The sequence below is a fragment of the Sycon ciliatum genome, chromosome 13 (genome assembly GCF_964019385.1).
Source record: "Sycon ciliatum chromosome 13, ocSycCili1.1, whole genome shotgun sequence".
Taxonomy (NCBI): domain Eukaryota; kingdom Metazoa; phylum Porifera; class Calcarea; order Leucosolenida; family Sycettidae; genus Sycon; species Sycon ciliatum.
This window is the reverse complement of record NC_088655.1, coordinates 10,445,422-10,456,369: the sequence shown is the minus strand read 5'-3', so window position 1 is coordinate 10,456,369 and position 10,948 is coordinate 10,445,422. Positions and strand designations below refer to the sequence as shown.

The 10,948-nt window shown below is 47.7% G+C and overlaps 1 protein-coding gene across 1 annotated transcript; it reads left to right on the top strand.

Moving 5' to 3' along the window:
* The first annotated feature begins 6,057 nt into the window (after positions 1 to 6,057).
* LOC135829816 (uncharacterized) lies at positions 6,058 to 9,295 on the top strand. Its single transcript, XM_065342206.1, has 2 exons — positions 6,058 to 6,229; positions 7,608 to 9,295. The coding sequence occupies exons 1-2, from the start codon at positions 6,217 to 6,219 to the stop codon at positions 8,960 to 8,962; spliced, it is 1,368 nt and encodes a 455-aa protein (XP_065198278.1). The 5' UTR covers positions 6,058 to 6,216; the 3' UTR covers positions 8,963 to 9,295.
* Positions 9,296 to 10,948: the final 1,653 nt, after the last annotated feature.

The following is a 10,948-nucleotide window of genomic DNA, read 5'->3' as shown; positions in this document are numbered from 1 at the left end:
AGAGAGAGAGAGGAGAGAGAAGAGGATATGAGAGAGAGAGAGGAGAGAGAGAGAGAGAGGAGAGAGGTGAGAGAGAGAGAGAGAGAGAGAGAGAGAGAGAGAGAAGAGAGAGAGAGAGAGAGAGAGAGAAGAGAGAGAGAGAGAGAGAGAGAAGAGAGAGAGAGAGGAAGAGAGAGAGAGAGAGGGAGAGAGAGAGAGAGAGAGAGAGAGAGAGAGAGAGAGGAGAGAGAGAAAAAGGGAGAGAGAAAGAGAGAGAGAGAGAACAGCGGCCGGTACAGGATTGAGACAGACAGACACAGAAAGACAGAGACAGAAACAGAGGGATGCATATAATGGGCGACAGACAGAGACATGGACTCAGAGGAACAGAGACAAAGACAGACAAACAAAGACGAACAGACTGACGATCAGATCCTGAAAGACAGAGACAGAAAGAGAGGGACAAACATTAAGAAAAAACAGGAAGGACACACAGAAACACAGACTCAGGAGAGAAACAGACAGAGACAGACAATCAGACACAGAAAGACAAAGACAGAGACAGGCACAGAAGGACACACATAATGAATGACAAAAGGAGAGACAGACACAAAGACTCCGAGAGACAGAGCGAGAGCCAGAGGGTCCTTGGGGAGAGAGTCAGAAAAAAATGAGAAAGAGAGAGGTAGACACAGAAAACAGACAGAGCCAGAGAAAAAGAAACTGGGAGAGGGACAAAAAGAGACAGAAGAATAGAAGCAGAGAGAGAAATGCAGACATAAATACAGGGACAGGCAGACAGACAAAGCAACATAGACAACTATAGAGAGACAAGCAGAGGCAGCCAAACAGACAGACCGAGACAGGGAGACAGTTGGAGAGTTACAGAGACAAACACAGACAGGCAGACCAAATGGCCGAGACGAAGTCTCAGAGAAACACATAGACAAACACACACAGAGAGAAATATAGAGGCACACAGACAGGCAGACTGACAAAGACAGGCAGAAGGAGAAGGACAGACAGACAAGATTTAAACAGACGAAAGGCACACAGACAGGCAGAAGGAAAAAGACAGACAGACAGACGAGAGATAAACAGACCGACAGATATATACAGAGAGAGGGAGAGGGAGAGAGAGAGAGAGAGAGAGAGAGAGAGAGAGAGAGAGAGAGAGAGAGAGAGACGCGACCACTGGTAACATCTGTAGTCAGTCAGGCGGGCCGAACGTTTTCCCCAAATTGGGCAGCGCTCCTGTAACAGCTAGTGCAAACGACTGTGCGCACGAGGTTCTGGTGGCGAACCTACAATTGCTGTTCACGGACTTCAAGAAAGAAATTCGTGCCGACCTCACGACGATCGGAAAAGATCCGGTCAATGCTCTAGACAAACGCCTCACAGCTGCCGAAAAGCTCATCGCGGAGCACGCTATCGAACTCAACCGTCTCAAAACCGAGACACGCAAACTGAAGAGTCTTGTATAGAGACAGGTCCAGAATGTATCAAAAATAGATGATGGAGCTCGTTCCGCCATTATGGAACTTGAGAAGAAGCTGGATGACGTGACGTCTAGACAGCCAGACGCCACCACTGATACCCAACAGCAACAAATGGCAGGTGCTGCCAAAATTGGCACCGCGAATGTCTCCCTCATACGGGACCTCGTCGAAGAGGCCTAGACTTAGTCCTAGTACCGAATACACTGCAATACACCTCACCTAAGAGTCAAGCACAGGCCGACCTCCATCTCCATACCTGCTCAGTAGAATGTGCGACGTGTCCGACCACCAACTTGTAACTGTACAACTATGCACCTCCTCACTACCAATCGTACGCTCCCAACATCACTTCTACACTCGCAAACCACCCATTCGTACGCTCCCTATTTGTGAATTCCAGACAAGTGTAGCTCAACAAATGGCCAATCTACAAACTCACAACGATGATCTCCAGAGCCTGCAGGATAAGATCACTTCTTCACTAGACCAATACTGCCCGTTGGTACAAGTACGTGCTACCAGGAAACAGAGGCCGCAACCCTGGGTCGATGACGAACTCCGTCAACTGCTTTTCCGAAGAAAACGTGCCCACCGTGCCATGACCAAACACCCAGACTGTGCACGTCTTGTCCAGAACTTCAGATGCCTTAGACGGCAATGTAAATTGCTTACTAAGAAAAAGTGCTCTGCATTCTTCCAGCAACAACTGCATGACCATCGACGCATGATCCACGTGCCCAGTGGTTCATTCTCCACACTTTACTTGGAAGGAAGAAGATCTCGCAAAATCCTGCTGCAAGTCTGCACGATATCACAACTACGTTTGCCAAGGTCATTATAGATCCTTCGCTCAACTCACAAATCACTCTGACAATTCCACATGGGCCACTGCCTCAACACTCTTTCTCGGAGTTTACCGCTGTGACAGCCGATGACATCCTGGCTCTCCTACGACGTCTTGACAACCACAAGGCCACAGGTCCTGAGTTGATCGTTCCCACCATCTACAGGATACTTGGAGAGCAAATATCAGCACCACTCGCACGGCTCTTCTCGTCCTCACTCTCCACCAGTGAGTTTCCCGAATGCTACAAATTTGCACATGTACGTCCCATCTACAAGAGAGGTGACAAGTCCATTGCTAGCAACTACAGGCCGATATCACTGTTGCCCCAGATGGCTAAGCTTCTGGGGACACTGGCACATGAACAACTCATGGACCACATCTACACCGCTCCGAATGCGACACCACTACTCCCTCCGGAGCAATTTGCGTATCGGAAACACCACTCCTGTGAAGACCTACTGGCGTGTGTTGTGAACGACTGGCACACATCCTTTGATCAGGGACACTTTGTTCTTGCCGCATTCCTGGACATGTCCAAGGCATTTGACTCGGTAAACCAGGGCATGCTCCTACAAGAATTGACAGACATTGGCGTGGGAGGTACAGCTTTGCACTGGTTCCTTACGTACCTACAGAACCGGGAACAGCGTGTCGTCACGAATACAGCTCAGTGGGGACACATATGCAGGAAACAGAGGTGTGCCGCAAGGCTCTGTCCTTGGGCCCTCTTTATTCAATTTATCAGTTCGTAATCTTCCCTCGGCAACGAAGCACTGCAAGGCACGGCAATATGCAGATGATGTTTCCCTCTACAAAGCTGGCAAGTACCTAAACCAACTCACACTCGATCTCGCTCAGGATATTACCATTGACATTGTTCGTGATTTCCTGGCTGCACGAGGTCTCTGCCTCAATCCTGACAAGACTCAGTTCATAATCTTCAGGTCCAAGTTCACACCTTTGACCCCTGACGTCAGCCTTTAACTGAACAACACCTCAATTGCCCCTTTTGGCCTTTGCCTGAAGTGAAGTACCTTGGCATCGTTTTGGATGAACACCTTACTTTCGGTGCCCACATCGCCCACCTTGAGCGCAAGATTGGAAACAAGATCGCCGTGTTCAGGAAGATACGACACCAACTCACGGAGCACGCCAAGAAAACATTCTACATATCGTCCATCCAATCAGTTCTCGAGTACGGGTCGAACGCGTTTGCTCACTGCCTTCGTGAGGGTCAATATGAGCGCCTGGTTCGCTTGAGTAGACGTGCCTTTTCGCACGGTGTTCAACCTCACTCGCTTCAACAGCATAAGTGCACTACAAAACGCAACCATTTACTCCCACTCGCTGCTCGGTATCAGGTCAGACTTTTTGTTCTTATTTTCCGTTTACTAAATGATCTCGCAAGCCCCCTACTCTCTAGTTGTTTTTCGTTGCGCAGTGCATCGTCACACACAAACTCCTGTACACGCTCTCAAGTTTCTGCATCCCTTGCTCTTCCCCCTGCTTCAAATCGGTATGGTCTTTTTTCTCTTAGTTTTCTAGGCTCAGATCTTTGGAACTCTCTACCTGCTGACATTCGCCTATGCACATCTGTTTCTCGCTTCCGTAACCTTGTATTGGCACATTTAGGGTACCCTGTAAGAAGGCCTTAGAGGCTTAGGGCCTGGTCAGACTGCGGCAAATTTTGGTTGCATGACGAAAACAGAACAGCGTCCAGAATTTGAATCGCGATCACACTACACATGTGGGGAGAGTGAAAATTCAAACTTCTTTTCGAGCGTCAAGTGGTAATCTCCACGAACGACGTCAAATTCCTTCTCCTTGGGGATCGCCAACACCTTCAGTGCAATCCTTGCAACCATCCTTATGAGTTTTGTTGCTGTCCGTGGCCAATTAGCTCCTCGATATCGAGATGAAAAAATCAGTGATTATCAGCGTCAATGGCGTATCAGCGTCAAATCCTGTTTGGAGCGGAAAAGCGTGGTCCGTTCTTGCTTTTTTTTGGAGCGTCAACTCCCGCTTTTGCCGCTCTGGCGGCAAGTTACTATGGAGATTCGGATTATAATCCCAGGATTATTTCGATTTTGCCGCAGTCTGACCAGGCCCTTAGGCCTGTGGGGATTGCCCTATCAAAAATTTAATAATAATAATAAATAATAATAATAATAATAATACATGTAATTTGAAACTCGGATGTTCAGTACTCTGTCCGTTTTGTGCCTAGTTATTGCACTTTCTGACTGTATAATAGTATCCAGTTACAGTGATGGAGAGTTACTCTTAACTCGTATGCATTGTGTCCTTTTCTTTTCTATAAAATACATGTAATAATAATATTAATCACTAGTTTCCAATAATGCTGAATCAGAAAGGTTACAGCGTCCGTAGCTGCCCATTCCTCTAACCTCACGCGTGGAGAACCGCTGTTTTCACACGTTTTCTGCTACAATACACGTGCATCACGATACTTAGGCTGCGTTTACACGACAACGCTGGGGGTGAAAACGCAAGAAAACCCTTTCGGATGCATGGTACACTGAAGCTTACACGGTACGAAGAGCAAAACGTAAAAGTTGTACACCAAAACGGAAGAAAACCAAAACGCTGGCCAAGGTGGAAGAATTTGAAAACGGAAATGTTCTGCCGGATAAATTTGGGTGTGTAAACAGTCGAAACGATATGTTTGCCTCGTTTTCCGTCACTTGTGTTTCGTTTTCGGCCGTTTACACCGATCCGACAATCAAAAAAATTGTTTTTTATAATTTTCGTCATGTGAGGAGTGTGTTGTTTTGTGGCCTGTTCTCAACTATTGCTTGAATGTGATTGGTGCTTCCACGACAACACTTGGCACAGGACGAACTTTTGCAGATCCTTTGCTCCCGTGTAGACGCGCGAAAACGATACAAACGGAAAAAAGTAGTAGAGCACACGGGGTCGCATAGGATCTTGGTCGAGCGGAATCAGATCTTTGCGTCATAATACCGTACACACCTGAGGGGAACCCGGGGAGTCGTGGGTACTCTTGGATCAAAAACAATGGTGCCCTGCCTCGAGACCGGCCTTGCGCTGGTGTGGAGTGTACGCATCAGGGAGTAGTACAGTACGATTGTACTACTCCCTGGTACGCATGACATCAGAAGATCCGATTCCGCTCCACCAAGACCCTATGCAGAGCTGGATCGGCGTTGTACACTCTGGGGGTTGTGTACTCTTGGTGCTGTGCATGACGCGCAAGTCTTTCGAACCCTTTATGGGCGCTGTGTGTGACGCGCAAGTCATTCGAACCGCCGCTTTCGAACGCTTTATAGGCGCTGCGTATGACGCGCAAGTCATTCGAACTTGTGCGTCCCCTCAGATGTGTACGGTATCATGACGCAAAGATCCGATTCCGCTCGACCAAGACCCTAATGGGCGCTGTGTATAACGCGCGAGTCATTGGAACCGCTTATGGGCATGAGTCAGTGATGATGTAATCGGATAGTCTCTAGTCTAGTAGCACATAAAAACTGGCGACGATGCTTCAGGCAGCTTCAGTTACGGTTGTGCAGTGCTCAATGCTTACCAGATGACGAGTAGACGAAATGCTGGTAAATACACAGAGAGACTGGATGCATTTAAGCAGGGCAGAAGAAGAGATTTGCTTTCTCCCAGACCCATTATGCAACCCATTCCGGCACTTCTGCTTAGTGATTGTGAGAATTGTTTCCATCGAGCCTCCCCCCCCCCCCTTTCCAGCGTTAGACGCTGCATCTGCCGCTGGATTTACGTGGTGTTAGCTGCCTTGTCGAGTTCCCTCGGGAACGGACGGGATAATTTACTGGACTTACTGCTAGTACTAGTGCATCAGCCGTAGCGCACCATCGTGGAGATACGAACTCAGGCGGAGACATGAAATTATTTAGTAAGTCACGCACTTTCATAATTCTAACTAGCTTGAATCATACATGTAGGTATGCTGTCTTGTACACTGCTAGTTAAGATGTACTTACTTGTGAAGCCTATAAGGCCGAAACAGCTTGCAGTCTACAGCATTGGGTACTTTTCAACAAAACAATAAGAGGACAGAGAAAGTGTTTAACTCCGATATTCACGCACTAAGCGATCATCAGAAAACAGGGTACTTTTTTAACATGTAGTTTTAGGTGTACATGATTGTAGTAACATTTCGGTGTCGGAGACCTGCCAGGTTTCAGGTGTAATGCAGAATTATTAGGTGACCGGCCTACCCTTCATACTATCATAGAGTGTATGCTATAGTGCCTTTTACCTGTACATGCGCAGTGTAGGTATATCTACATTTAGGCACTACAGTCCATTTCATAACTATAGACGCGTACCTAGGCAAAAACCGTTATGCCAGCATCTATACCACATAAAGTCTGTGATCACATTGTGCATAAATTCCAAATTGGGCGGCTGTTATCCAATCGTTTAGAAACTATATGAGAGTAATTGTGGAGCGGACCTGAGCAATATTCCGAAAACTATTCTCAAAAAGTTCCAGCCGAATTTGAAATATTTCAAAACCCTACGCGTCTATAGTTTTGAAATGGAATGTAGTGCGTGGTGTCTCCAACGAAATTACCGAAACTGAAATAACACCAAAATTAACATACATGTAATACATGTAGAACCTTGGAAGTTGGAAGGCTGTTGGAATGCGCATGCAAGATGTGCTAGAGCTGTTAGCCAGTTTAATAGTTGTAGAACGTCAGTACCGTCGGTCAGTGTCGTGCAAAGTTATCGCATGAGCTGATTGTCAAGTAACTGTTGGTGTTAGGGGCAATAATAGCGTAATTTGTAGTTCCTTGGTCGATCCTTTTCATTTCTATAAATGCATCCTTGGCTCTCCATCCGAGTCCACCCATACTTCAGTGATAAATAGTTCTGCTCTGGTAGCTCTGGGTAATAGGTCTTGATACTACCGCTATTGCCTTGGGCTTTTGGTATGCACTGATGTGCATATCTCATGACTTTGTTAGCTTGAGAACCATCCGATGCAGTTTGAGTACCTCCCGTTTCTCTTTTCACGACGCTGATGCATCTTGCACAATAATTATGATGACTGCACTAGATCCGACCTCCCCCTTTCATCCTGAAGTTTAAATTAATGATAGTGGAGTGCAAAGGAAATTGTAAAAACTAGAAATACAATGCCTATTTCGAGAGGTCTTAGGATATATATTTCAACTGCCTCGACTTAGTTAAGAACTTCTTTGTTGGTTCTGGTGTGTCTATATGTCTGTGCGGTGCGTACGTATTTTTGTCCGATTCTTCAGGTTGCAATTCATCGTTCATCGAACAGCCAGACGTCGTGGCTTTTGCTCCCGTACCGCTACTACCAAATATGGAACCCGGCCTGGCGCAGGGTGCACGCGCTACTGATACACAACCTACTGTTCAAGCGCTTGCTCGTGCAGCATATTCAGTGGCAGAACCTTGCTTGCTCTACCCTGGCCAGATGGATATCCTCGCCGGCCAGACTGGACCATCCAGCGCTGCGTCTTCCCACATGCAGCCAATGTGCCTTCCCATGATTCAAGACCTAAGACCAATGCATCCTGCTGCTGTGTCGTCATCATTCTTACCCCAAACTCCGACCACCCTGAGTCACGAGCCAGTTCGCTATCAGATGCAAACCACCAACCATACTCAAGCATTTCCCTCGTCGCTGTTTAGTGCCGTGGATAGGAGTTTACACGTTGCGAGCACTGCTTTGCATCCTGGCAACCAACACCACATCAAGGTGGATACTCAATGCCGTCACGTGACCTCGTCTCTAGATCTCTATGGTGACTCGCAAGTTGGCATGCAGGTCGCAGACTGGATGGCCCCAGTGGCTGTGGATGAAACGCTTCACGATTCTTTTCGAGAAGGTTTCCTTCCATGCGGGACCATGGTACAGTCTCTATTGGCGAGTGGTGGTCGTTCCGAAGGCCTCTTCGATGGTCTCTCTCAACCTTCCAGTGCGACCGATAGTGAGGAAGATCTTCTAATTGCTGCTGTAGCAGCCTCGCTGGTAGATCCGTGTGAACGTGGACTGGCCTCACCCGATGGGCGTTTTAAAGGCTACACCGGCCAGGGATTTCAGGAGACCTTCACCTCCGCCAACTTGTCCACCAGCAACGAGAAACATCAGGCCTTTTGCGCTCCATACAGAGAACGGCTATCCAGCGCAAGCAGTGCTAGCTCGCTGAGTGTGATCTCGTCCACCGACTATCGGTCCGATCCTGCCGCCATCCCTGGCGCTCTGGGAGGCCTGATCAGCGATCTGAGCGCAGTTGGACCTTCCGTCGTGGTGAAGCCCGAACAGGAGGAGACGTCCGTGCAAACCCATCCCATGCACGCAATGCTGAAGTCATCACCACCGGCGAGGCCAACGCGCCGCCGCCGGCGACCGTCGCCAGCACCGAGCCCAGAGAAGGTGCACCGCGAGCAGCTACGCCGAAACGAGCGACTCGCCACGGAGCTCCGACGGGAGAACGCCGCTCTTCGGCGAGAAGAGAAAGCGCTCAGGGACAAGCTCGAGCAAGTCAGACAGAAGATCATTCTGAGCAATGCCGGCGATCAGGCAATCTCCAGTGCAATGGCGGCGGCGCTGTGTCCCACTGTGGGGAAGTCTGAACCGGAGTGACTTTGACATAATACGTTAGGTGTTGTATTTCATTCCCACGGGCAGATGATAATAATTATTAGTTCTCTACTCAGTTTAATTTGTGCGCCCACCACTTGATTCCAAGCACAGCTCCCTGTTGAGTGACTAGACCCGTATTTCTGATTATTCATTCCCTGCATTCATTGAGAATTCACCCTATCGCCTGGTATACACCATTGTACATAGTGTACGTGTGGATATTATAGGAATCGTGCCTAGTACCTTCATGTTAGTTCAATCTACAGTAGTGTCTTGTTCCCTTTCACGTGGACATTCAGTGATATCATGACTTTCCATCTTGCCCTATGGTTGGTTATCAGTCCACTCTCGCACAATGTGTGCGGATAAGATCAAGAATTGGTTGTATATTGTACTAGGAGTCGAGTGACATGAAAATCGTGCATGTCTATTTAATGCATGGGTTTGCTTCATTGTGCATGTTCGGGAAACACTACACACACACAGAGAGAGAGAGAGAGAGAGAGAGAGAGAGAGAGAGAGAGAGAGAGAGAGAGAGAGAGAGAGAGAGAGAGAGAGAGAGAGAGAGAGAGAGAGAGAGAGAGAGAGAGAGAGGAGAGAGAGAGAGAGAGAGAGAGAGAGAGAGAGAGAGAGAGAGAGAGAAAGAGAGAGAGAGAAAGAGAGAGAGAGAGAGAGAGAGAGAGAGAGAGAGAGATAGAGAGAAAGAGAGAGAGAGAGAGAGAGAGAGAGAGAGAGAGAGAGATAGAGAGAGAGAGAGAGAGAGAGAGAGAAGAGAGAGAGAGAGAGAGAGAGAGAGAGAGAGAGAGAGAGAGAGAGAGATAGAGATAGAGATAGAAGAGAGAGAGAGAGAGAGAGAGAGAGAGAGAGAGAGAGAGAGAGAGAGAGAGAGAGAGAGAGAGAGAGAGAGAGAGAGAGAGAGAGAGAGAGAGAGCGAGCGAGAGAGAGAGAGAGAGAGAGAGAGAGAGAGAGAGAGAGAGAGAGAGAGAGAGAGAGAGAGAGAGAGAGAGAGAGAGAGAGAGAGGGAGGGAGGGAGGGAGGGAGGGAGGGAGGGAGGGAGGGAGAGAGAGAGAGAGAGAGAGAGAGAGAGAGAGAGAGAGAGAGAGAAAGAGAGACAATAATACATGTAATTGTGCAGTCATGTGGTTCAAGTCTTCAAATGTTTCACTCAGGTCATGTCTGATATCGGCACAAAAGAAAATTAGTGAGTGTACATCTACTTCACTTGCAGACTTGCGTGTTTTTCTTGCGACGGATGCACATGGTACTTAGCTTCTGTTTCAATTTGCTCATTCTGCGGGTGCCCGAGTTAAATGTCGGAAAAGGTAAGTAGCTCTAGAGTGCAGTATAGAGAACATTATGCCAAATACGCAGTCATTAGGAGAGACTATACCAGCAAAGTCGACTCATATACTTCAATATCTAATTGGATCTGTATAGAAGACGCTGCTCAGTGGTATTGAAGTTGTGGTTGATCGACAGCGTATCTTTTAGGTACATGTGACATCCATTGGTCTAGTTTGAGTGACACTAGGCATGCAACCGGACAATGTTGGTGAACGGCTTCATTACCAAAGAACTTTGATTGGTTTGCCATTTAGCTAGCTGTGTGGCGTGATATTGTTTCCGGGGACTGGTTTAGATTCTTGCCCATGTGTCTAGCCAATTTATAGCAGCCCAAGCTATTCGAATTGCCGGATTATGTCTTCTTATCTGGTCTGCACTCCATCCGCTTGAATGCGTAAGCAATGCAAACGCGTTGTCCCTTGCACACTGTGACAGGTTTGTGATGTCTGCATGCAATTCTGGGAGAGCGTACCGTGGCAGGACGAATGTTCCCGTGAAGTTGCAACATGATCTGAGTATAATCGTAGGACATCAAGTCTTGACTCTACTTGTGACATGATCAATTCTGCTATGCTCTAATGCAGACTTGCAATAAGAGGCATTTGTCAGATACTAGTAACCATGAGGTACTCAGACGATTCT